The sequence below is a fragment of the Cydia splendana genome, chromosome 5 (assembly GCF_910591565.1).
Source record: "Cydia splendana chromosome 5, ilCydSple1.2, whole genome shotgun sequence".
Classification (NCBI taxonomy): Eukaryota; Metazoa; Arthropoda; class Insecta; order Lepidoptera; family Tortricidae; genus Cydia; species Cydia splendana.
This window is the reverse complement of record NC_085964.1, coordinates 16,400,071-16,427,921: the sequence shown is the minus strand read 5'-3', so window position 1 is coordinate 16,427,921 and position 27,851 is coordinate 16,400,071. Positions and strand designations below refer to the sequence as shown.

General features: G+C 37.0%; 1 protein-coding gene across 1 annotated transcript in view; it reads right to left on the bottom strand.

The window, feature by feature from the left end:
- Positions 1-27,531, bottom strand: part of LOC134790838 (uncharacterized) — a 36,194-nt gene extending 8,663 nt beyond the window's left edge. Inside the window, exons 1-2 of the mRNA XM_063761805.1 lie at positions 27,429-27,531; positions 3,531-3,639 (exon numbers count right to left, since the gene is read on the bottom strand). Coding sequence (XP_063617875.1) covers positions 3,531-3,639 — 109 coding nt within the window. The 5' untranslated portion in view covers positions 27,429-27,531. The remainder of the gene's footprint in view (positions 1-3,530; positions 3,640-27,428) is intronic.
- Positions 27,532-27,851: the final 320 nt, after the last annotated feature.

Genomic DNA, 27,851 nt, shown 5'->3' with positions numbered 1-27,851 from the left:
AACTTCTTCCACGTTCATCTTTCAACACATTTTAACGTTATGAGAATATTGCTGGCTGGTAAAAGATACGTGCGGCACAAGTTTAGTATTGTACTTAAAAGTATCATCTTTACGACACTGTCCTAGGTTCCATTTTCAAATATCAAAACCCTTATAGAGTGAACAAAAGACGCGCGTTTCAGATTCCATGCACGTGAGGTCTCCGGGGGTCTGAAACGCGCGGGGCAATAGAGCGCCGACGCCCTGGAGCCGCCGTCCTCGCCGGCGACCTTCCCGGGCAACGACCGGCGAAAGTGACGAGCTTTTACTTTCGTGGGCGTACGGAGCCTGCGGTGAGCGCGCCGCGCTGCTAGTTTTTCCTACGTTTACGTTTCGCTTCCTTTATATCAATTATTTATTAACTGTGGCTTGTTTCCGGACACTACTCTGTCTGTCTCTGTACTTTAAGAGTAGCAAGAATGAACTAACTTAATGAGACACGAATAATGAGGATTTTTCTTTGTTTTTAACTATAAATAACCTACGACGAAAGTAAAGTTCGATATAAGAGGGATATAAGTTACCTATGCTGGTTAGAGTGGTTAGGACGTTTCAATTGTATTTAACTACATTCAAATATAAATTATTAAGCTACAGACTGAACCTACTTAGGTACATATTTAAAATAGGATACCAACTTTTTGGGCTGTGTTCTGTTACGTTTCATACTCAACTCAAAAAGCTGTTAAGGGGTTGTGCACAAATCACGCGAGGTATTTTCGGCTACTTTTTGGCCCCCCCTCCCCCTTGGTGATATTTGGTGAGGTTTTTGGCTACCCCCTCCCCCCACACAACCTCACATCTAGTTTATTTTTCTATTTTCGTTAAATAGACTCGCTATTTTGAAGTGCAGGGTGAAGATTTATTTTAACGAAACCGAGAAAAAGTATCTACTCATGTGGTAGGTTTTTTTTCCTTAGTTTCGATCACTGTAGAAAAATACACGTGAGGTTTCCTTATACCTCCCCTCCCCCAACGTGATCTATCGTGATTTTTTCGTGACCCCCTCCCCCTATCTGACCTCGCGTGATTTGTGCACAAGCCCTAATGAGCATGAATGTTCCGATTCATATAAAACGCATGCGACGATCAAGTGTCCTTAAGACCAGGACGCGCATTGTTTTAACACGATGATCTAATAAAAGACCACCGTGTCACATAACACCGTAAGGTTAATAGGTATAAGTGAAGTTTAAGATGACCTCTTCATGCTAAGTAGTTCCTGATCAACGTTTCCTTATTTTCATTTCATTCTTATGAGAATTGTATGTTCTGATGTGTCAGTAAAGCTGAAAATGAAATATTACATTGAATTGAGATTATATACTGATAATAGAATAATATAACGAAAAAAAACCGGGCAAGTGCGAGTCGGACTCACGCACGAAGGGTTCCGTACTATAATAAAAAAAAAACGGAAAAAAAATGCAAAAAAAAAACGGTCACCCATCCAAGTACTGACCACGCCCGACGTTGCTTAACTTTGGTCAATAATCACGTTTGTTGTATGGGAGCCCCATTTAAATCTTTATTTTATTCTGTTTTTAGTATTTGTTGTTATAGCGGCAACAGAAATACATCATCTGTGAAAATTTCAACTGTCTAGCTATCACGGTTCGTGAGATACAGCCTGGTGACAGACAGACGGACGGACGGACGGACGGACGGACGGACGGACAGCGAAGTCTTAGTAATAGGGTCCCGTTTTACCTTTTGGGTACGGAACCCTAAAACATGCGCAATATGAATAAATATTTGTAGAAAATAATCACTAATAAATGCTAAGAATTAATTATATTTTGTAGGTAAAGAATACTTAATTATGTGATTATTTCTAGTTTAGCTACCTTCTAAAGTGAATAAACCCACAATTTGTAAAACACGTTATATTATAATACATAATTTTAATTATCTCTAAGCGGCGTTATAAATCATTTGTATGAGAAGTTATCGCATGCCTAAATAAATTATCGTGTTTTCCACAAATTATTTTTTTTGTTGCTTCTTCATTCTAATTTACGTTTTTATCGAAGTATGTGCTACATCCGCTTATATAGCTTAAGTGCCCAGCAACAGAGAAGACTTGTTTGCGAGACACGATTATGTCTGTTTTACGGGATCTAAAATTTTAATTTATCGGTTTTACCATAGTTTAATTAAGTGTTAATAGATAGGTAACTACTAAATTTAGAGACGGCGTTCGTTCAGTTGTGGAGTTCGATAGTTCATTCGTATTAGAGACGAAATATTGCATAGATATGTGTAGATGCACGATGCACCTAGATTTAGTTCTAAATCTAACTTGTCTTTCCAACACTTGAAACAAGGCTAGATCTTGTACCCATGATTTCAGTAGAGGCACAAAATATATAAGTACTGAGGATAAAAACATCTGACCGGTTCTTTGCAATTTTGCTAGATCCTGTACAGAGGGGCTACCGCGAAAACCGAAATTCGCAAATTGCGGGGATCTTTCTCTTTTACTCCAATGAAGGCGTAATGAGAGTGACAGAGAAAAATGCCCGCAATTTGCGAACTTCGATTTTCGCGGTTATAGCCCAGCTCTTCTACCCGTAACTTATCAACCCGAAATTAGAAAACTCGGTAGGTAAGTACCTGCACATAGTACAGTCCGCGTCAAATTATATAGTGACTGCCAAAATGGCCAAGTATATCGCAACACATCTTTATACCTATGGTAACACCGTGTTGCAATAGATTTTGATATTTATTCTCTTAATATAAAATTACAATACAAATTATCCCTAACTAATCTACACGAATTTATATTATGATCGTCAATACATATAACTTACATCATTTAATAATGTCAAACATACAATTTAATTACATGTTGCTTGTTTGATACTGACTATACACGCACAATAAAGTACAGTTCGGACTAGTTTTCTTGTATAAAATAGGGTTGTAAATGTAATGCGTGGTGGGTCATAGGTGCAACTATCTTAACCGCACTGGGAAATCCTCAGGTCAGGACTATATAATCGGCCGCATACCGAATAGGTATTCGGCAAAATGGCCGAATACCGAATAGTTGCCGAATATTCGTGGCATCTCTACAAATTAATTAACCGAACTAGGTTACATAGAAAGAGACTTACCTAATAGTTTAAAACTAAATAGTTGCACAAACATCTTGCAGAATATTAAAACTAAAGTGCATAATTTAAAATATCTTCAGTCTCGGTATAATTTAGAGAGGTCATAGGAATTTCTTAGCTAATAGCTAGCCATACACGTACGGATCTGCCCGCCGGATCTGCCTGAAAGATGTGTCTGACGGGCACATCCGTCAATGTGTGGCAAGAAATAGACACAGATTTGTCCGCCGGATGTCTGTCCGCTGATGTCCGTGCTAAAAACCAACGGATCAGGATGTGCCCGTCAGACACATCTTTCAGGCAGATCCGGCGGGCAAATCCGTACGTGTATGGCTAGCTAATGCTGGTAATATTAAGCAGGCAACTTACTGTTAGCGCACTTCTCGGGCACGGGAAGCGAAAGGAAGCGGCCGGGCTTCTGCGCGTGCGACAGGCACGCCAGCGCCGCCGCGAACGCCACCACCAACCACCTTTGCATCTGAGGACAAAACAAACACTTTGTTAAACTTTGTCATGAATATAGATAGACCGACCGCTTAAATGAGTCCTCGCCTGCGTGGTACTAAGGGCGGAGGGGACCTTCTCCGCCACCCTTAGTCGTCCTACCCCGTCGCCCCCGTACCGCACAGGCGAGGACTCATTTAAGCGGTCGGTCTATAATTTAAAGTTTAATAAAAGCGCCCATGTTTTTATTGGAATGAGCAATTAATCACCAGCTAAATTATTCGTCCACATTTTTGAATGACGAATGATTTATTCAACAGCTTATTTATTTTTTTGTCATTGAAATATATTATCGCTTTATTAATAGGTTATTCGTATTTAAGTTGACCAGGGGGTTATGTAAGATTACATAAGTACTGTTAAGGGATCAAGGATCAATTTTGATTAGCATACAATTCCTACAGATGACTGCTCTCTGACACTTATTGCCGCACTTAAGTAACCTAATGGGAACATGCGCATAATAATTTCGAATGCCAGAAGATTTGCAAATTAGCGTACCTATGCATTATGCTATTCTAAATGCCAGTAGGACTAATGGTTATTTAATATAGTCGGGGCTGGAGTGGCATGTGGGTCTCACGGCGTCGTGTCGTGACGCAAGCGTACAACCTCATCCTGTGTCATGTGATCGGTATTAATGACGCCGTTCTAGATTCATACTACTAATCGAGTTTAAATTAAATCTACAATATAATTACGATAGTGAAGTCATTAGTTACATTACAAATTATGAAACAGAATTTATTCTCTCTTTACACATTATTATTTGAACGCAATTCTAGTAAAATATTGCATATATATCTACATATTATTTCTTGAAAGACTAAAGAATTAAGAGACTGTGGTCTATCGCTAGTGTAAGGGGCTGCTGTGCTCAAAAGAATTTGACATGACGTCTACAGTATGGCTTGCAATATCGGATGGTTTCCAATTCCGGAACTGATTTTCGATATTGGATTCCAATTCCGGAATTCCGGAACTGGTTCCGGAATTAGGGTTTATCATATTTTTATTCGATTTTTTAGTAAAAAACAACAAAAAATGTGAAATTCTGATACTTTACGTTTATTAAAGTTAGTATTGTTTAAGAGAAATTTAATTTGAAGTAGGTACGTTTTATTTTCCCACCTTATTAAAATGGTTACTTTTATTCACTTCTATGATACGGGGTATTTATTTGGGGAAACTATAGTTGCTAGCAAACCATTCGATGCATAATTTTATAAAATAGTTAAATGTAATAGCTTCCTACTCTTCCTAACCTAGTAGGTAGTGGTGTTGTTTAAGAAGTTGAAGGTCTAAGTTTGGCTTTTTCCTTCCTAGTTCCTAATTATGATTCAGAATATCACATATTATGTGCTTCTACAGGATTCGAAATCGTTAATAGAGAAAACCTTTCTCTCTCTGAATTCAAGATAAAAAGTCCAAATATTTTTAAATTTCAATTCTACAAATTCGCTTATGTAAGATTCAGATTATTCTGACTATTATAAGCAAGTAAATCGCTCTGCTTTATTGTATTTTTATTTTTTATTATGAGTCCATATTGTCCCACTGCTTTAGCAAACGGAAAAGTAAAATATACCTATACTATAGTTCACTGAATGACTAAGAAGCACTTAATAACTACAAAAAACACCCGTACAGTGTAGTTTCTTAACAAATTTTAATAACAAACGTATTAAAACCTACAAAAAGTACTTAAATCCAATTCTCCAATTCCGGAATTTTCGATATTGAGTGGTATCAATTCCGGAATTGTAATATCGGAAAAATTGTCCGAGATTCCGGAATTTCGAAATTCCAGAATTCCGGAATGCAAGCCCTAGTCTACAGTTGATTTTACAACCGCAGCGCTTACTGATGACAGGTCCTTCGTCACACCTTGTCAAAGACTATAGTAAGTATATTAACCTTGTGCTGCTTCAGATAAAAATCCTTCCCCAAAGAACTTATGCTGCATATTATGGTGACGCGGTACATGTTTTGATGGCAGGCTGTACGGTTAGTGTATAAATAACTTGGCCTTATCTTATTAAGTTGACTAATCTATCAATATAATTTGCGTAATAATACCTTGTGCGGGTGCTTGCGATGCAAAAAAGTTGCGCCACCAAAAGCCTGAATTATTTCCAAAAGTCTTGTGTTGTTGGAAAGTCAGATTGTGGGCGGATGACGGACTGGGGCGCGCCGGTGCGTTGGGTAACCTCACCTTTTCGGAAACGTATGTAATCGAAAACTTTGTCGATCTTAAGGAGGCATATCGCGAGCAATGTCATGTGTAAATAGACTTAGACTGGACAAACAAATTGAAAAACAAGTCTTCTTACTTAACCATGTGATGACTGATGATTAAATATTAGCAGAGTTAAAATTGGTGGTCAATCATAAATAGGTACCTACGTAACTACCATAACGTAGTAATGTATTTTTTCCTAGTTGTTTGCTTTAGTAAATACGACTTGCACAATTATTTGGTTGAAATTAATACTAAATTACATTTTTGTTTGAAGAATTAAGCACTTCTTTTCAACAGTGTTAGCACACAACACAGTAAACGCTGGATGTAATAAATATGTATTTTATAAAAAACATTCATTTTCTGGCCTATATTGTCAAGTTATGGATCAACAATAAATAAAATGAGAAGTATTATAAATTATAATAGGTCCACTAGATACAACGTACAATCTATTTATCAGGGATCGTACCCGCTTCATTTCGTCTCTTGTTTCTTTCGCAACGTTGTACCTACTTGACATAGGTGATATTAGTCTGACGTCAAGTACTCCCTAATATTTGTTCTACACGACGTCGGGGCGGGACAAGCCCGTCGATTGTTTTACGATTGCGGGTCACACGTTGGTCAACTTTACTGTCGTTATTACGTAAAGTTCCCCGAGGCGACGCGTGACACGACTCACACGACGCGACGCGACCTGATAACCGTTAACTGTGTCATACCAGGCTGTACGTAATAATAACCTAGTGGTCTAAGAGCTAGCCACGGCAATAGGTATGCAATTTATAGAGCAACGAAATCCCTCTAGTTAGTATGCCATACTATCATTATTAATTAATCCGGGCACCTGGCAGCTGTTTAGCGGTGGGTGCGGGAGTGGATGGGCAACAAAGGGGTTGTAAAATCAATTGAAGATGTGCAATTTATAGAGCTCTGAGTTTGGTGTGATATCATAGCTAATTATGTATTTAATTCAAATATAACAATGCCAGGCGTTTTATATGGGGGAAAAGTAGTGCCAGGTGATGAAAGTACACAATCACTTGAGCGCCTGCCGAAGAGCACAAGCAAATTGCATCCTTTCACTAATTACCCAAGTAACATTTTAGTCCTATAATTTTAGTTTTTATCGCTAAAAGCTTGTATAGACGTCGTATTAAGGTTTCAGAGGTGACCACCTGTCGTATAAAAGCGCTTGGCAACACCTTTTTGCTCTATAGGCTTATACAGCTAATATATTCTATAAGCAATTGATGTAAAGGTTTATTTCATCATTTTATAGAGCCGTTATAGGCGTGTACTATAACAGGTTCAAATATAACCACTATAGAGCAATATTACTGTATAATAGTATTTGGAATCACTTTTATGCAACTAATTTGCGCTATTAAGGTTCCCTGCCAAGCCGCTATAGTTTTGTGTTTTAACAGTGACAAAAACCCAACTATACAACGATTTTAGGATATAGTGGCTTTAGAGATCACTGCTATAGTACATAATACTTTAGTAGTTTGCGCTATTAAGGTTCCCTGCAAGCCGCTATAGTTTTGTGTTTTAACAGTGACAAAAACCCAACTATACAACGATTTTAGGATATAGTGGCTTTAGAGATCACTGCTATAGTACATAATACTTTAGTAGTCATATGAACACTATTATAGCACTGTTTTGCTCTATAGTAGCGTTTTTGGGACATATTTATAGCGTTAAAAAGCGCTTTAGTAGTTTTTAAATCCCTATTATATCTCATCGCTGTAAACGTCACAATGACTCTTTTATATCACAAAACTGTTGTATAGTGGTTTTGTTTTTTCTTTTAAAAGACAACAGCGTTATAGTTGAGTTTTTATGTCTTTTATAAACCGAGTTAGATACATAAAGGTAGAAAACGACTACTTGTAAATGATAAATTTGATCTGTAATGGCTACTTACATCTTGCTTATATAAGTTCAGGCCTAAGCCACATAATGTGGTTCCGTACAAAATATTTTTATATTTTAATGAATTGATAAAAAAGGACCCCAGTGATATTGTAGGTGAGATTTATCATCAATGATTTAATACAAGCATAAAATCGTGACGGTTTAGATATTTATCGACATCCATTATTAGCACATTTTTTTTACCAATGACACTGAAAAAGGAAACAACAGTAATGACTACATCTAAATAAAATAAAAAATCCTATATCTTTCTAAAGAGTTTGTAGGTGTAACTGGGTCACAGCAAAATTCTTTTGGAACCCTAATTTTAATCATGATGGCGGTGAATATTTCGTCGTAAGTTCTATAGTTAGCCTATAAAAGCGTCAGATTTACTTCTTGGCTGTATAGTAGTAACTATGGTGAATATCATAATATTTTATTAAATTATTTTATTAAAAACATAAATAAATCGAGGGGGCATTTAAAATTCCTCATTAAACTAATACTATTCTAACGGTAAAACTTCCGTCCCATATACTTTTTGCACTAAGGACCGAATTATTCGACATCTAAATGGCGCATATTAATATAAAGTCTTTACTTATCACCATTTTACTTAGTACCGTTTTTGTGAAGTAAATACACAACAAAACCACTCACAACAGTTCATGGAAAACTTGATAGCAAATTTCGTAGTAAAGGAACAATGAATTCTACAATAGTATAAAAAAGCACTATAATACAATTTCAAATACTACTATAGTATAAAACAAGCACTATAATGGAATCTCAAATGCCACTATAGTATAAATTAACACTATAATGGCGTTACTGACAACAAATTAGCACAAAAGTGATCATCACATCACTTTTATAGACCTAAAACGTCACGACTGACACTGCTACAGGTCTACTATATCACTGAATGGCACATAAGATGCGCCATTTCGGCTTTATACAATCTTCTTTGGTCTTTTATAGGACCTTAGGTGGTATTTGGGAAACGTTCTATCGACTACTATAGAACCACAAATTGTTACTTGGGTAAGTGCCGACTAATCGGCCATTTTTGCCGACTAGTCGCCGACTAATCGCCGACTACAAATGTGGCCGGATAGTCGGCTTTCCCGACTAGTCGGTACATCCCTAGTATCTATATGATGTAGGTGTACCTAGGGAAGTTACGTATTTACTTACTAGAAAGTTTATTCTTACTACATATGTTTAACAATCTTAGCACACCTTAACAAAGACGGTATGTGCCTATTAGCCACTTATTCACGTGTTGTACATAAAGTTTAGCTAACAATATTTGCGGAGCTAGTCATTAAAGTAATGACTAAGTCATGTAATTGACTTTAGGTGATTTAGTGGATGCAAAAAATTGGTAGATCCGTATTTGTCACACATGAACATACGCTTATTGAAAAGAACAGAAGGCTAACGATCATTTTTAACAACATTCTTGCAAATGAATAGGATACCTATTCCAAATCCAAGTTATAAACCTGAGTTTTATAACTACCTTGACCATACATTGAATATACGAACACACGTATCGCGCACGCGCGAGGTTAACATTATAGTGCCTACCCACAACATTTTCGAAAAAAAAAAGGAATAGGGACTTACACGTTTTCAAATCAAAACAACCTTACAGATTTTTTGACAGAGTAATTGAACTTTTACGGAAGTTTTATAACGTGCAAATTATCAGTCATTTACGTGCCAAGACTGTTTTTTTTTTCATAATTTAAGTCGGTTAGTTTGACTCCCAAACATAAATTATCCGCATTACTCGCCTAAACAGTTAACACTCATTATCCGCGCGCGTACCAAATGACATGGAAAAAAAGTCACGCAAAGAGGATCTAAATGGCGCATAAAAACCAGATTAGCGATGTCGTGTTTATGGCATACGGACCCGGAAGCTCAGCGCGACCTTGACACGGATCTGTGACGGTATAATTGCGATCCCATCTCCATCTCATCAATAAATATAGGATCGTCGTGCACGCTCAGGGTTACTGGTAATTGACTTCCGATCACCAATATGGGCATAACCACCTCAGTTCCGCTGAGTTTGATGGTTCATCTTGTAATTTACGACGCGTATAAGTAATAAAAAGTCAATTACGTGATAAGGTTATTCGATTATAAAAGTTAAGTTATTTTGTAATGTTTTATATTTTTGGAAATGCGGCGTCTTGTATTCCATTGCATGCAGCAGTAGATAGGTATGTAATGCAAGCGTAACTAAAGAAATATTGTATGATAGAAATTTCCCTATAGTCTCCTAGTCACATCTACGGATGCATTTCAGTGATTAAGTTTGGGAATTGGGATAATTTAGGTAAGTACTGTAGTATGTGGGGCCATACACAAAAAAAAAATCGGCAAGTGCGAGTCGGACTCGCGCACGAAGGGTTCCGTACCATAATGCAAAAAAAAAACAAACAAAAAAAAAAGCAAAAAAAACGGTCACCCATCCAAATACTGACCACTCCCGACGTTGCTTAACTTTGGTCAAAAATCACGTTTGTTGTATGGGAGCCCCATTTAAATCTTTATTTTATTCTGTTTTTAGTATTTGTTGTTATAGCGGCAACAGAAATACATCATCTGTGAAAATTTCAACTGTCTAGCTATCACGGTTCGTGAGATACAGCCTGGTGACAGACGGACGGACGGACGGACGGACGGACGGACGGACGGACGGACGGACAGCGAAGTCTTAGTAATAGGGTCCCGTTTTACCCTTTGGGTACGGAACCCTAAAAACAAAATGTGATATTTGTAACCAAAAGTTAAGTGTGATTGGTACTTACATCGGACTAAATGCAGCGCGCAGTAGTTTTAGAATATTTAGAACTGTGGACTTATGCCCAATAATGTGATAAATTTTTAACTCACAGTTCTTATTTTTGGAGAAAAATATAACAAATGTGAACATTTGTGTATGTCCGTCAAATTCAATTAAGGGATCAGACAAACCAATTCTTTGAAGGAACGTTCTACATATTCCGCTAACTGTGGTAGGTTACCTCCAATAGTATTAAGGATTTAAGGACAAGAAAGTAAGTTAGGTACAAGACCCAAATGTGACCCCACAAAGGCTTGCTAAAGCCAACTTGGCTTAACAAAACTCTAGGCTTAACAAAACTTCCCACGTTAACTCGATCACAAACAAGTCGTTATCACAATGGACTGAAGGCAAGGCTCGGCTCAATAGTTCGCGAATGTAATCGCGAGTGCAGTGCGAGGTTCCCTCTAATAAACAATGTGTTTCCACGGGGCGTTTCGCAAGCGTTTCGAGGTCGGTCGTCCGTCCGTCAGTTTTGGTCACGATGCACGATCCTCTGCAGGCCTAATGCTAGGGTTGTCACTTGCTGGTGAAGTAACTTTAGTAAAGTAGTACGTTTCAAATGTTAGTGTATTGTCAAGACCAAAAAGCTTATGTACCTTATATGGATACCTATCCGAATAAACCATGACAAACCTCTAGCCCCCGATTTCATTATTTTCTTTGTGTCGATTTCTTTGTTGTATTGAAGTGCATTCTATAATAAAAACAACCTTCAAAAGTATGAATGAAAAGGTATGTCTTTGGGAAAAAACACTTTGAAGTTAAAGCGCGTTCAAATGCAATAGCTAAGCTAATGGTATTACGGTATTTGTTTTAAAGTTTGCAAAATATGCCCTACAGTTTTTTCATAACACAAAACTGTACAATATGACATTTCCTCCGAAATCAAGAGGCAGTCATTTTGTTTTTAAAATTGGAACCCTTAGTTACTTACTAAAAGTTCAGGAACTTCAGAATAGATTGTGGAACATGTACAAAAAATTGTACGCGGGGTCTCAGGAGGTTAAAGTTGCCAGTTGGTGTGTTACCTGATACGAGTATAGTAAGGGTTGATGTGATACAAGGCCTGAAGTTACGTGCTGTAAGTAAAAGGTAGAGTTCATAACTCATAACTCATTCTACCTGTAGATAATCATGATTATAATTCAAAGTTAATTATCCATCCTTGGAATGGGAAATGATAGTATTGTTGACCAAGGTCGGCAAAACGCGTTTATCTAATATTTTTGAATGAACAGTACGGTTACCATCAGTTTGTCACTGACATAAACGCCGTCGAGAACGTAATTTACTTTCTATACATCCCGTTTGCACTAATATGCGAGTGCGAGCGAGATGTATAGAAAGTAAATTACGTTCTCGACGCGGCGTTTATAGTAGAAGAGCCGGCCGCAAAATTTTTAACCGACTTGATACCACGATGAAATGCACAATGGTTTCCCAGAAAAGTTATGCTAAGTCCGAATTCGATAGTCTGCCACGGCGGAACTTGCCGAAAGTACGAAAAAGAAGGCCACTTCCGGTGCGAAAAAAGGGGCTGATTTAACCCATCTGATACCGAGATAGTAGTTATGGCAGCAGTTAGAAATTTACATGTAGACACAGAAAAGCGAAGTCTGCCACTATTTTTTTTGCCGGAAGTGCTTGGCAGACGCTCTCAAAGGTGACCATCGGGACCCCTAAATTAACCCATCTGATACCACCATGAAACCAATGCCAGTCGGTAGGTATGAACTCTCATGTCAGGAATATATAAGTCTGCCAAGGCTTTTCCTGCCGAAACACCATGGCAGACGAGATTATGTAAGCAAGGTCGCCATCGGTTACCCTACACTAACCCATCTGATACCACCATGAAACCAATTCCATTCGGTAGGTATGAACCCCCATTTTAGGAATATATAAGTCTGCCAAGGTTTTTCCTGCCGAAACACCTTGGCAGACGAGATTATAAGCAAGATGACCATCGGTTACCGTACACTAACCCATCTGATACCGCCATGAAACCAATTCCAATCGGTAGGTATGAGCCCTCATTTCATGAATATATAAGTCTGCCAAGGCTTTTCCTGCCGAAACTCCTTGACAGACGAGATTATGTAAGCAACATCCGCATCCGTGGGACCGGTATACGTGATTACTGTAGGCTTATTTATTACTTTATGCTTTTACATATTTGTATATTATTATGTTATTAATGAAATATGTTTATAATTTATTAAACCTATACCTAATACATTGGGAATTCATTACCTGCTTACGGCAGTAGTAGGGAGTAGTGGGTGAGTTCTGGCTCACTTAGCCAGGCCAACAGTCCCTCCCCCTTTTTTTCCCTTGTTGAGGCCCTGCAACCTTACCTTGAACCCAACCTATTGTCATTGTAGCTCGAATCTAACCTAATCTATTTTTATTGCTTTTAGAAAATATTCTAATAACAATTATCTACTTTTGCAAAGTTAAATGTTGAATTCTTTATTTCGCAAAATGGAATTTTAATGTGACTATAATGTATGTGCAATCTACTTAGAAACTGGGTTTAGAAATATAAAAACACACATTTTATATAGGATAATAAGTTTATTCAAGTAATATTCTGAACATATGAGATATAGTAACATCATTACTTATTCTGTGTACAGTGGAGAAAACATGCAAGTTGACATTTTTCGTTTTAAAATAAAGATAAACTAAACAGTATTTGCCACAAACCGATGTTAAAAAACTTTGCAGTTGTTGGTTGGCATAATACCATCTCTTACAATTTCTCTTCATTAACATTTTATGATACCTTCCTGTTTTTATTTACTTAATTTATTTTTTTACTTTTTATGTGATCGGTACTTCATTTATTTTAGATTTTGGGCTAATATAAGTTTGTTAACCGACTTCCAAATCTCAAAGAAGGAGGTTATCAATTCGGTTGTATGTTTTTTTTATTTTTTATTTTTTTTATGTTTGTTACTCTATATCTCCGTCATTCCTGGACCGATTTTGAAAATTAGTTTTTTGATTGTATGTATATGCATACAGATTGGTTCCGTTTTTGTCAAAACCCAATTCTGATGATGGGATCCATGAGGAATCGAGGGAACTCCTCAAATTTTAAACGCATACATATAGTGATTTTTGGGTTTTTATCATCAAATTAAGCATACACATTCAAAAAAGTGACATTTGATGAAGTGCAACTGCTGCTGATGATCAGAACGGAACTCTTCAACGACGCATAGTTCACGTTTGGCGATTTGTCGTCTTCGTTATGTTTGTTAAGCAAGTCAAGTTTTTAAGCCACATTTTTGTCAAGCTCGAGTTCTGATGATGGGATCCATGAGGAATCGAGGGAACTCCTCAAATCTTAAAGGCATGCGTATAGACATTTTTGTATTTTCATCAGAAAATCAAGGATTTTCATTAAAAACTGGCGCATTTGATGAAGTGGAACTGCTGATGATGACCAGAACAGAACTCTTCAACCACGCATAGTTCACGTTTGGCGATTTTTCCTCTTCGTTATGTTTGTTAAGCAAGTCAAGTTTTAAAGCCACATTTTTGTCAAGCTCGAGTTCTAATGATGGGATCCATAAGGAATCGAGGGAACTCCTCAAATATTAAAGGCATAAGTATAGATTTTTTTTGTATTTTCATCATAAAATCAAGCATTTACATTAAAAACTGTCGCATTTGATGAAGTGGAACTGCTGATGATGACCAGAACAAAACTCTTCAACGACGCATAGTACACGTTTGGGGCTGTCCATAAATTACGTCATCGATTTTTGTCGATTTTTGACCCCCCCCCCCTATAATCATCCAAAAATCATGCTTCAAATGACCCCTTTTCCTCCTACTTCATGCTACCGTCATCCGATGTCCAGACCCCCCCCCCCCCCTAATTTGAAATGACGTAATTTATGAATAGCCCCTTTGGTGATTTCTAATTTCGATTTTGACTTGGACTGCGACCCGGACTCGGACCCAGAACCGGACTCATACCCGGATCCGGTTCGGACCCGGACTCGGACCCGGACTTGGAATCGAACTCGGACCCGGACTCGGACTCGGACACGGACTCGGACTAGGACCCGGACTCGGACTCGGACCCGGACTCGGAACCGGACTCGGAACCGGACTCGGACTCGGACCCGGACACGGACTCGGACACGGATTCGGACCCGGACTCGGACTCAGACTCGGACCCGGACTCGGATCCGGACCTTGACCCGGAAAACCACTATAATATATATTATATTATAATTATTATTATTACACGTAAATTTGTTCACGAAGAAACCGTGTACCGACTCTTCATGCCATTATATTTTTAATTTGCTGTTATTCTCTACAAATCGACACTAAAAGTATCAAAATATCAAAATATGGAGTTCCGTTTGAGAAAGAAGCAAAACAATTTTGTCTTTGACAGTAATTGAATTATTGTGTGATTTTGAAAGCTAGACAATTCAAGATTTATATTTTTACTCACAAAGACAACACAGAAATTCAATCTCAAATGTAAACCTTCGAACAATTTCCATACATTGACGACATCACTCAAAATTCTTCTTCAAGTCAGATGCCCGCTGGGGCTGCACCGGAGCCCACGTATAATTCTTCAAATAAAAATGACAGCTTGATTTGACATTAAATCATATACGCACACGAGAAAGTATACCAGTAGATAAATTGTATTTCAAAAAATAGGGTACATAAATATCAGCTCGCGTCTCCTTTAAATTTGATTTGCTGTTATTTACGGGTCATAATGGTTGAAAACCTCAGTAAACTATCTTAAAACAATACGATTACAGTCGAATTTAAGTATTATGTTCCTTCAAATCAAAACTCGCTTAAAATGAAAAAAGTTTAAAGACTCATCCTTTACTGATTGGGATTAATTTTCATTTTGCGTCATTTTAAAAACGTATTTGACTTCTGTACGTCAATTAATTTTGATGACAATTGTAATCTTGTAATATATTATAGAACTTTTATCTTAAAATATTGCCTATTAACAGGAAGCGTTATGTAATTCGTATAAGTAATACCTGAAAGTCTTGTACCTAGATCTGTAATGAATGAATGAATGAATGAAAACATTTATTTTCAGGCAACTATTGGCCCATAGATAAATACCTTAAAACTAGCATACATATTATTACAAAATATATCTTAAAACTAAAAACACAATTATGGCTGCGATGCAGTTCGCAACCCCGCAGTGTCAGGGAGCCGGCCGCGGAACCGCCGGAACTTGACACCCTTCGGCCAAAACTCCTCCTTGGTGAAGGTCGCTAGATGTTCAGTCGGAACGCTCAGCACAAAAGAATTAAAATTCACACTGTGTCGAGATTCCAACTTCACGACCCTCAGGATGAATCCGGACTTGGCTCGTACATACTTCACGATCTCCTCGACCTTCGTAAGGTAGTGTAATCGGGACACATACAGCAGCGTCGTCGGTGTTGCAGGACGCAGCAAATGGTTAGGTCCAGTCGGTGCGGTACCGCACTGATTCGGACGAGCTGACTTCTTTCTCCTCTCCACCTTTTTGAAGCCATCTCTGTCGCATCCCGACTCTTTTAGAGTCAGCTGTGACCGATCCTTGTGAACAGGTTCACGAAGGCTCAATACCAAAGGGTAATACCATGGATTGCGACGAATAAATGATTATGATTATGCCGTTCGTTCCGTCTATATGTATAATGCGTGTACGTGCTGTTCTCTGAAAATCTTCAAGAAAAAATAACGGCTAGACCAGCACGAAGTACTAGCGAGTTTTTGCGGCTTTGGAGACCGAGATAAAGCTTACAGGCCAATACCGCTGTGGCCTGGTTATTGTTATGTATACCTATGTATCGAATGTTTTTAAAAAAAATTTACTATAAAAAGCAATGTTTTATTTCGATTAGGTCTACATTTTGTGCATATTGTATATCTGAAGTATTTTCGTACTAAACTTGAAACTTTCGTTGAAACTAAATAAAATAATTATTCCTAATATACAGTCACCTGCAATTTATGTTACACAACACACAACGAAGGCCGCAAAAATATCTGACACGATCTTATTTGTAGAACCATAAGAGCATGTCATATATTTTTGCGGCCTTCGAAGAGTAGGTACCGGTCATTATCACCAACTTTGCCCGCATTTAAAAAAAAACACGAATTTCTCAAAAAAAAAAACAAATCGTAATTACTTTTTTTGCTCAGCACGTCCATTGTGATCAAACGCATCAGTTTATTTGAAGAAAAAATATTTTTATCGTGTTTTTACCCATTTTTTTGCGTTTTAGAGGGTGGGCAAAGATATCCGGAGTTTTCGCCAACATTGCCCACGTCAATTTGGTATTCAAATACAGCTCGTATGATGATACGAATCTAGAGGACCCCGAGATTCCGTGACCAAAATTTCAGCGCGCTAGGACAAACTTGAAAAAATTAAAAAAAAAAGTCAGCCATTTTGAAAAAAAATGGCGGCGTCAAAAACTGCCAGGGTCCCTCTATGACATTTGGTCGAGCACCCCCCACCTACCTCCCACCGTTTGGCCGGGCCGTCAAACATTTTTCTGACCGGAAGCGGTAGGCCAAAAGTCGGAATTTTCTGAAGTCACGAGACCGCCCTCTATACGACCGTACCAAAGTCTAACACCCCACGAACCTCCTTCTGGGAGAACAATCATGTCAATTAATCAGTCGTGTTGCAGCTTTAAATAAGATTAATTATTAATTATTAAATTATTAAATTAAATTAAATTAATTAAAACTTTCTTCGACCGTTTTGATTATCTTTTTTATTTATGACATTAATAAGATTCTGACTTTTGACAAATGTCATCATTGCCGCACATTTTCAAACAAATTGTCAAAAGCACTGCCAATGATTAATACAGTATGTTTCTTTTTGTTGTCGATTATTGGAATTAACTTTTGTTTGATAATTTAATGTTTTATCTTTTGTTCTAATTAAAAAGAAATTACCGTTAGAGCATTTCTGAGAAGTAACCCTATGTGGGATTTCAGGGTTTGTCCAATGGCTAAGGTCACCCTGTATTTAAAAACGTAAACGTTAAAGTTTTTGGGATATATGTATAGTAGACTATTTATACTCCACATTGATACCATAAGAAGTTAATAAAACTGCCTGAAAGTTAGAGAGGACTATGGAGGAGATTACTGTTTACTAGCTTTTGACTTAACTCCTGGCCCCTGTTTCACCAACGTGACAGGTGCGACGAATTGTAAAATCACTGTTGCTGACGTCACAGGCATCCATGAACTACGGTTACCGCTTACCATCGGGCGGGCCGTATTCCTGTTTGCCACCATCATTGTATTATTAAAAAAAAACTTTATGATATCGGAAAAAAACAGATATTTCTCTTGCTAAGTTTATGACAATTGTCACAGAAACACTGCAATTGTCACGAAATTCCGACATATAACTCATTACCTGTCAAGAATTACCTACAATTCTTCTAGATCTTTGACAATTGTCAGAAACTTCACAGGAGAAATATCTGTTTTTTCCGATATAATAAAGTTTTTTTTAAATAATACAATGATGATGGCAAACAGGAATACGGCCCGCCCGATGGTAAGTGGTAATCGTAGCCCATGGATGCCTGTGACGTCAGCGATAGTGATTTTACAATTCGTCGCACCTGTCACCGATGTGAAATTGGGGCCTGGCCTCTATTTCACTACGGTGGCAGGTGCGACACTTGTCGACATCACAGTTGGTACTGACGTTACAGGCCTCCATAGGCTACGGTAACCGCTTACCATCAGACGGGCGGTGTGCTTGTTTGCCACCAACATGTTAATAAAATAAAAACTCCATTATATCGCCAAATACTAAGTACTTATTTTTCGAAGCTAATGACAATTGTCACAAGAAACACGACAATTGTCGGTAATTCTTGACAGCAAATGAGTTCTGTGTAACACTATATGAGTAAAATGAATATAGGCGTGGAATCGAATGTATTTGCAGCCAACAAAATGCCAATGTTTGTTCAGCTACCTGTTCACCTGTTTAAATTGCTTATTATCAATTTAGATCCGGATTTTAAACCTGGCTGACATATAGCCATTTATATTGATGTCAATGGTGTTGGTGAATATTTTAATTCATTCGGGCGAAAACCGGAAGGTTGGTTGGGTATCATAAAATGTCCATGGAGAGAAATTGTAAAGGCCCCAGTACACAATGGGCCATTGCCGGCCACTCCAAGGGACGCAGCCATGCGGTAGAATGAGATAGCAATATCATTTGCTCCCTCTAACGCATAAATGCGTCCCTTGGAATGGCCGGCGATGGCCCATTGTGTACTGGGGCCTTAAGATATGGTATTGTAATCAACAACTGCAAAGTTTTTTTTACATCGGTTTGTGGCAAATACTGTTTAGTTTATCTTTATTTTAAAACGAAAAATGTCAACTTGCATGTTTTCTCCACTGTACACAGAATAAGTAATGATGTTACTATATCTCATATGTTCAGAATATTACTTGAATAAACTTATTATCCTATATAAAATGTGTGTTTTTATATTTCTAAACCCAGTTTCTAAGTAGATTGCACATACATTATAGTCACATTAAAATTCCATTTTGCGAAATAAAGAATTCAACATTTAACTTTGCAAAAGTAGATAATTGTTATTAGAATATTTTCTAAAAGCAATAAAAATAGATTAGGTTAGATTCGAGCTACAATGACATTAGGTTGGGTTCAAGGTAAGGTTGCAGGGCCTCAACAAGGGAAAAAAAGGGGGAGGGACTGTTGGCCTGGCTAAGTGAGCCAGAACTCACCCACTACTCCCTACTACTGCCGTAAGCAGGTAATGAATTCCCAATGTATTAGGTATAGGTTTAATAAATTATAAATATATTTCATTAATAACATAATAATATACAAATATGTAAAAGCATAAAGTAATAAATAAGCCTACAGTAATCACGTATACCGGTCCCACGGATGCGGATGTTGCTTACATAATCTCGTCTGTCAAGGAGTTTCTGCAGGAAAGGCCTTGGCAGACTTAAAAATTTCCGAAATGAGGGTTCATACCTACCGACTGGAATTGGTTTCATGGAGGTATCAGATGGGTTAATGTAGGGTAACTGATGTACACCTTGTTAACATAATCTCGTCTGCCAAGGTGTTTCGGCAGGAAAAGCCTTGGCAGACTTATATATTCATGAAATGAGGGTTCATACCTACCGACTGGAATTGGTTTCATGGCGGTATCAGATGGGTTAGTGTACGGTAACCGATGGTCATCTTGCTTATAATCTCGTCTGCCAAGGTGTTTCGGCAGGAAAAACCTTGGCAGACTTATATATTCCTAAAATGGGGGTTCATACCTACCGAATGGAATTGGTTTCATGGTGGTATCAGATGGGTTAGTGTAGGGTAACCGATGGCGACCTTGCTTACATAATCTCGTCTGCCATGGTGTTTCGGCAGGAAAAGCCTTGGCAGACTTATATATTCCTGACATGAGAGTTCATACCTACCGACTGGCATTGGTTTCATGGTGGTATCAGATGGGTTAATTTAGGGGTCCCGATGGTCACCTTTGAGAGCGTCTGCCAAGCACTTCCGGCAAAAAAAATAGTGGCAGACTTCGCTTTTCTGTGTCTACATGTAAATTTCTAACTGCTGCCATAACTACTATCTCGGTATCAGATGGGTTAAATCAGCCCCTTTTTTCGCACCGGAAGTGGCCTTCTTTTTCGTACTTTCGGCAAGTTCCGCCGTGGCAGACTATCGAATTCGGACTTAGCATAACTTTTCTGGGAAACCATTGTGCATTTCATCGTGGTATCAAGTCGGTTAGAAATTTTGCGGCCGGCTCTTCTACCATTATGTCAGTGACAAACTGATGGTAACCGTACAGAAGTCAATGGTGTGGCGAATGTGAGGGAGTAAGTAATTACCGACATACGGTGGCATAACCGCGGTTAACAGACACACAGTACTTCAAGTTCAATGCTACGATCGGAGGCGAACGAGACATACTTATATGTGTTAGTATAACCTGTATAACTATGTACTACACTGAAAAAAATATGATCTATCGAGCACACATTAAAGTGATTTCGTAAAGATTAACTGCTATATACAATATCAACTAATGTACGTACGTATGTCGTGCGAACGGTAACATTTACTGCTTTGTTCGATAGGCTCATATGGAACTGTTTAAAGCATAAAACGTTAATGCAATTTCAATTGTTTTAAACGATTTTTTTTCTCAGTGTAGCAAAATAATTTTAGTAAAATTAAACTTAGGTACTAGAGTGCAACTAGATAGACGTCAGTAATTTGATTGTAACGGTACTAATTATAAAAATAATAAATGTAAAGCATATATAAGGTGCTAACAAATTAGTCACGGATATTTTTACAGCTGATAGTACTCGGTTCTCGGAGTACATTTAAGTATGAAACATCATTGGTTTTGTTATGTTTTTTTGGAGAAATTAGGAAACAAATTTGCTACGTTAAAACACCCTGTTAATAAGATAATTAAATGAGACCTCTTTAGACATTCTAGAACCTCTTTAAACTTGACGTGACGTGACGTGACATGACAGACAGTGTTAAACATCTTGACAGGTACATAATAGGGAGATTATTTTAAAAATTAATTACAATATTTTTTTTTATTCGGTAAATGAAAACAAAAAAATTATATACAAATGTTCCTTAATTACAGTTAAAAGTTAATTGTTTTAATGTAATGTATTATCTCTTAAAATACCCGTGACTAATTTGTTAGCACCTTATATATGGCCACGTGGTAACTGACAAACTATAAAAAAAACATTATCATGCAGAATGTTGAAGTTGTTACGTTACGGGTAAACTTACGTAAAGACAAATTGTGTTAAGACTGTATCGATATTCATCGTCATAAAAACTATGACGATCTTGATCACTAAAAAGGGTTTCAAGAGTATATGTATGAGTCAATCAGTTTGGTTAGGGTCTCTATTATTTCCCAAAAAGTTTTAAGTCATAATGTATGGTTTGTCCACATTTTCGTTAGTCATAATTTGTTTGGTTCATAAACGCGTAACTTTACAGGATTGCCATAAAACAAACCTAACCTAACTAAGGATAACCTTACAAAAATCCTGAAAAGTTAACGGTTACAGTTTTATGACTAATGATAATATGACAAACAATATTATTATGACTTAAAACTTTATGTAAAACAAAGGGAGCCCGTGTGGTTATGGATCTGATGTTCGATAATAATTCACCATTAATTTGTGTAAGTGCAAACAATAGACATAATAGAGGCTTTTATCGATGAGGAAAGAGCAATCACGCGTACCCGCCGTTGCACAACTATAGTGGCTAAATTGATATCTAATATACCTATAACATGACCTAAACATGTGAGAAGCGAGAATTTTTACGATACATAAACTAACACTTAGGTTTAATTTATTGTATACCTATACAAATAATAAATTTTACGAGTTAAAATTGTTCTGTTGACCATTATGTTAGTTTACGTCTTCTTTGTACCCGTTACGATGTTTGCCATAGCCATATAGCATGGTTCGCATCTAAACGTTGGCAAACAAAACAATTTAGCTCAAAACAACTCATACAAAAGACATCAACGCACCGCCGCGCACATAAAATAACTAAATTGCTATAATATCCACAATCCTCTTTGACACGTAACATGATGATAATAATTCAATAACAACCGGACGTTTTTTACGTTAAGGTCAAAAAACTTACAGCCATTATTACCTAAAACACGACAGCCGAGAGGTCCGTAGCCTTGACCGGTTGCGTAACATTTGACATTTGTCCTGAGACGTAAATATCTCGTCTTGCGGGTAGTTCGCCTTTCGAAAGACTGCCGCTTTCAGCCTTAATGTCCTATCATCAAATAAGTGCATTCGATGATTTGCAACGTCACTCTGCCTGCACTCGATCATTGCTTTTTGTAACGATGCATTGGTAAGTAGGTCGTAAGTAGGTTAAGAGCGAGACCATTTCGATCTGAGATCACATCAATAAGTATTTTTTTACATTAGATGATTTGACATTGGAATAATTTATAAATATGTATTTAAAGTATTCTATGAAAATTCACCAACAATTATGACTGAAAAGGTAGTCTTAAATAAAATAAAATCAAAATTAAAATTAAAATGGTTTTCCCACACGAAGAGGCTGGCTGTGGCCAGGACTAGTGACACTTGCTACCAGTTCAGTAGTCAGTATCACGTTTCATAATCGGCATGATCTTGTAAGATAGCGATCTTTCTTGATACGACCGGTTGTCGAACCAATTCGCACTGCGTTGCCCAACGGATTCATTACTTATCTTTGTAGTCGTGGGACCGCCTTTTTGTTCTATTGCGAGCACTTTGGTAATGCACTATTGTAATTAAACCACGTGGTTGGGCTTCACACTGTTTGGATAAAAGTATGTATGTTACTATGTTACGAGTCTATATAAGATTGAGTTCAAAAAGTTTTAACCGAGTTATTTTTATGGATTCATTAGAAAGCTTTAACCATTTATTGTTGGAACACCATTAACACATGACGATACAGAGGTTGTAAATGTATTATCTGGAGAACAGTTTATTAATTGACTAATTACTTGAGATCACTTTTTTTACTATGATAAGGACTAAAATATGCGCATAATACTCGTCTTCGTTACTTGTTAACTGCACGCATATTGCAGTTCCTATTCCTATTCAAGTTGCAGTTAGGATGCCGCCCGTGTTTCAGCCTTGAGTTCCTGTTCGATATGATAAATGATTTATTTATAATAAAATGGAAGCACGAAGCTAACAAAGGTGATGATTTCCGGTGATTCTCACTGTTATGAGTAATGTACTAAATAAAATTCATACTCTATCTAAACTCAATAGATACTCGATCATGGTCCCTTCGCCTGGCGAGTGGCGGCTCTCCTAGGATGAAATTAGTTGTTAATTCTGTCATTAATTGCAGAATGTATAATCTCAAGTAAGTACTTAAAATAATTTTGGACAATACGTGTACTCTAGTCTGAGTAATCAAATCATAGCGATGTTTATAAAAATTCAAGCTTTAAAACTATATTATCCTCTTTTTGTTCACGTAATCCATAATAATTTATTTAACATTTGCAAAAACATGATCAGCACTTAAAATGACTCTGATGATGATGACGATAAGTGATTAAAATAATGCGATATACCTATGAATATGATGGCAATTAGGGTCCTATGACTAAACTTATGCCAAAGTGAACAAGAAACGTGTTGTACAGACCTACACAAGTAGGAAGATGAATACATGTAAGTAGGTATCTTAGATGTACTTGTTCTACCTAATTAAACACATCGTCGGCGAATTAATAATGTACTTAAGCATATATTTTGGAATTTAAATTAAATAATTATCGATTTTCACATTTAAGTAAACAACCACGTCAATAAAATGTTTGAAGTTTTGTGCGGGGCAGTTAAATCCAGCTGGTCTACATAGTTTAGCTTAGATATCCAAATTTTGAAAATCCACATTTCGCATACTTTCTAACTAAAACATTAGCTACGTAATGTTCTCAAACCTTGTAACAATGACAAATGAGTATCGAACAATGTTTGGCATGCTCAGTAGCTGACACAGATCCATGCGAGATGCGCCGGCGGCGGCCACGGCGCCTGTTGCAAGCTGTCAGCGCCGTCAGCCGTCACGCATGCGTAACGACAAGTGACAGTTGGCAAGGGACTTCATTTTGGAAGTCTTCATTTTAAGTGGAATGTTAATTTTATTGTTGACTGGGGAGGGGACAGCGGGTGACATTATGAATGGCATTCCAAAGAATTGAAGGTTAAGCCGTGTTTTTAATTTGGTTCGTAAAATCGAATAACACCAGGTTTGTTATTTGGTTTGTTTATTAGTATTTCTGATTGTTATTGTACAATTCTAGACAAAAGTGGTAAAAAATATAATGAATTTCATTTTTTGAATAATAATTTATTTGTAATTTTTGCTCGATAAAATTATATCAACGGCTGTTAATCATAACTTAAAAGAAGAATATTTTAGTGAACATAATAATATTTTCTCTAGCGATGAGTGTACTGAACCGAGCGTCCAAAACCGTCACCGCAATACAATACCTAACGGCTATAATCTCACTCATAAAGCACACCACCTGTAGTCCAAGATACTCTTAATCCAAATCCTAAAAATAATGGAAACGAAGATGTCGAAGAAAACGAAGAGGATTCCATTACCTATTATTAGGATTTGGACAAAATTTGCATACATTTTAAATCAAAGTCGGAAAAAACAAAAAGAACTTTGGTATTTGTAGAGATGTATTATTTAATTTTGTACAATAACTACTTGTTGTTTTGGATTATTTTTCCTTACGGCATTTACTAAAAACTGAAATAAATACCATGAAAATGAACATAAATTACACGTGTTACTATATTTTATAGTTATTATTATTAAACGCGTATATGTATACACAGTGTTTTTTTTTATTTCCGTTAATTTCAAGGGTGCATTCCTGAGCTTAAATCAAGTAACTTTCTCAAAGACACCGATGTTCTAATTAAGTCCATTTCGGAGATAATCCATAATTTATTTTTTTCCTATAAGGCCTCTACAAGCGTGTACACTTGCCTTAGGGCCGGCTTACATATTGATTAGTGTTTAGAATGAGTTCATACATTTGCTACTAAACTTAAGTACAATCTCGGTCGATTGATGTACGAAATGACATTGATATGTCACAGATTTCAATTGTTTGGTTAAGTTAAATGTAATACCCGTGTTACAACAACGCTATATGCTACATTTAATTACTTTTTAAACAAAAAAAAAACAAAAAAGAAAACAAAAAAAAATTTTTTTTTTGAAAATTAACTATACCCCGAAGTTAACGGAATTCAATAAAAACACGGTGTATAGTATATATGTTGCAGTCAAAAGTGTGAACTGGTCAAAAGAACTTTTAACCGACAAAACAGGCAAAACTGCTTTTGATTGAGCATGTTGGTCAAAAGTAGTTTTACCTGAAAATCATACCTATTTCTGGCAGCAGTTTCGTTTTTAGGGCGTAGCAAAAAAAAATAACCCTAACCTACCTATCTCTGGGAACAGTTTCGTTTTTTGGGCGCAGCAAAAAAAAAAAAACCCTAACCTACCTATCTCTGCGAGTACTTTTGACTGATAGTAACAGTCACAATTACTATTAACCAATGATTTTCAGGTAAAACTACTTTTGACCAACATGCTCAGTCAAAAGCAGTTTTGCCCGTTTTTGTCGGTTAAAAGTTCTTTTGACCAGTTCACACTTTTGACTGCGACATATATACTATTCAAATGTCAGACGTCCCTCAGTCGGAAAACCGGTAATGTAAAGCTACTTAATGATACTTATGACATGACATAATAATACAGATAAATACAGATTTAATCTATATCTCTTGGCCGAATAACTTTAAGCGGCTTAATAAAGGACTTAAGTATGTAAACTATTATGATTATCTTCAACTTTGTACTTAGGTAGGCACTTCTAAAGCGATGAGTCAATGACGTTTAAAAAATATGAACGATCTAATATCTTAATTGAAATGTTAAGCAAATTAAAGAATATTAATATGTGATTCAATTATTATGTATGTATGTAGGTACTTATAGTATCGAACCGTAGTAGTACCCAAAAATTATAATTATTTCAATGTTTATTGTTCAATTAATCATCAACAAAGTATTATAAGTACCTACTACCTATTACGTAATATTCGTCTCTTTTTTTAAGTTTCCATGTGCGAGTAGGTGTTTTCCTAGATAGTAAAAAAGTACTAAATATAGAACTGCAATTTAATATACAATTGTGTCCATTGACGCATACGTTTTTAATTATGATTGGATTATCATACTTTAAGTTTAATTAGATGCCCATGCTTAATTAATAACATGGCCGGATGCCGTTTACAACTCGAGATACAGACATATGTAGCAAGACAACAAACAACAGGTTCTTATGATTTATGATATTAACTAATGTTAACTTCTTACATTTTTATTTAGCCAAAATCCAAGTCTAGATCTCTTAACAAATCGACTCGGAATAAAATGATGAAAGCCGATTTTAAAATGTTAAAGCGAAAAGCAGTTTGGTGTTGGTGTTTCCATTAATTTTGTTGAACATCGTCGATATATAAGTAGTACCTAATTCTAATCAGTTTTTTGCAATGTGTTGATTTCTTTATAAACGCCATTGGTGCCCTTCGGCGTCTATGCTGAAAGTGTCGAAATGACTGTAGAAAAGGGCTCTTAGGCATAATCTCAGAATCGACGGTCCGTGTTGCAATTGTGGCTTGACATACATACGAGATGTTCGCTGTAATTTGCAGGCGGTACTTGGCCCGGCGGTTCGCACAAATCGTTAAGGACGCTGATAAGCACGGATTAGCAATTTTTGTGTCGGCCCTGTCATGAGTGACGAGCCTTCGGGCTCTCCGAAGCGCTTGACGCAACACATAAGACCGGCATGGCGGGTCAGGGGTGTGCCCGTAATTTATCTTTTGATTACTGTGCCAAATAAGTGTCACTAAAGCAATTAACTGAGGATTCAAAAATAAACCTAGTTTTTTTAATAAACCCGAATTTTATGCGACCCCGGATGATCCCACTTTTATCCTTAACCCCAAGTTCACTTACCTTTATTGAAGAATTAAATACTATATGACGGCGGGAAAAATCACAGAGGCACTGTCGTAATAGCGCGCGGCTGGTTTGGGCGATGTCTTATATAGTCGGCGTAGCGGGGATGCGCGCGGCCGCGCGAGTATGGGGGGCACGGCGCCGACCCGCGCCGCGGGTTCATGGGAGCCGGGACCCCATCATATGTCACACTAATTTGCTTATTAATTAAATATATTGACAATACTTCAAATTAATCAACTAGGAAAGAGGTGACTAAAATGTTGTAGCTAAGTACTTTAACGAAACTTTTTTTGTGTAAGTTATTGATAATATTTGTTATTTGCCTGAAAAAAAAACTAAATTAACGGAATAAAATATTCTAGGTTATCATATACCATATGCGTAAGTATATTAGGCTTAAATAGGCGCAGAGGACGA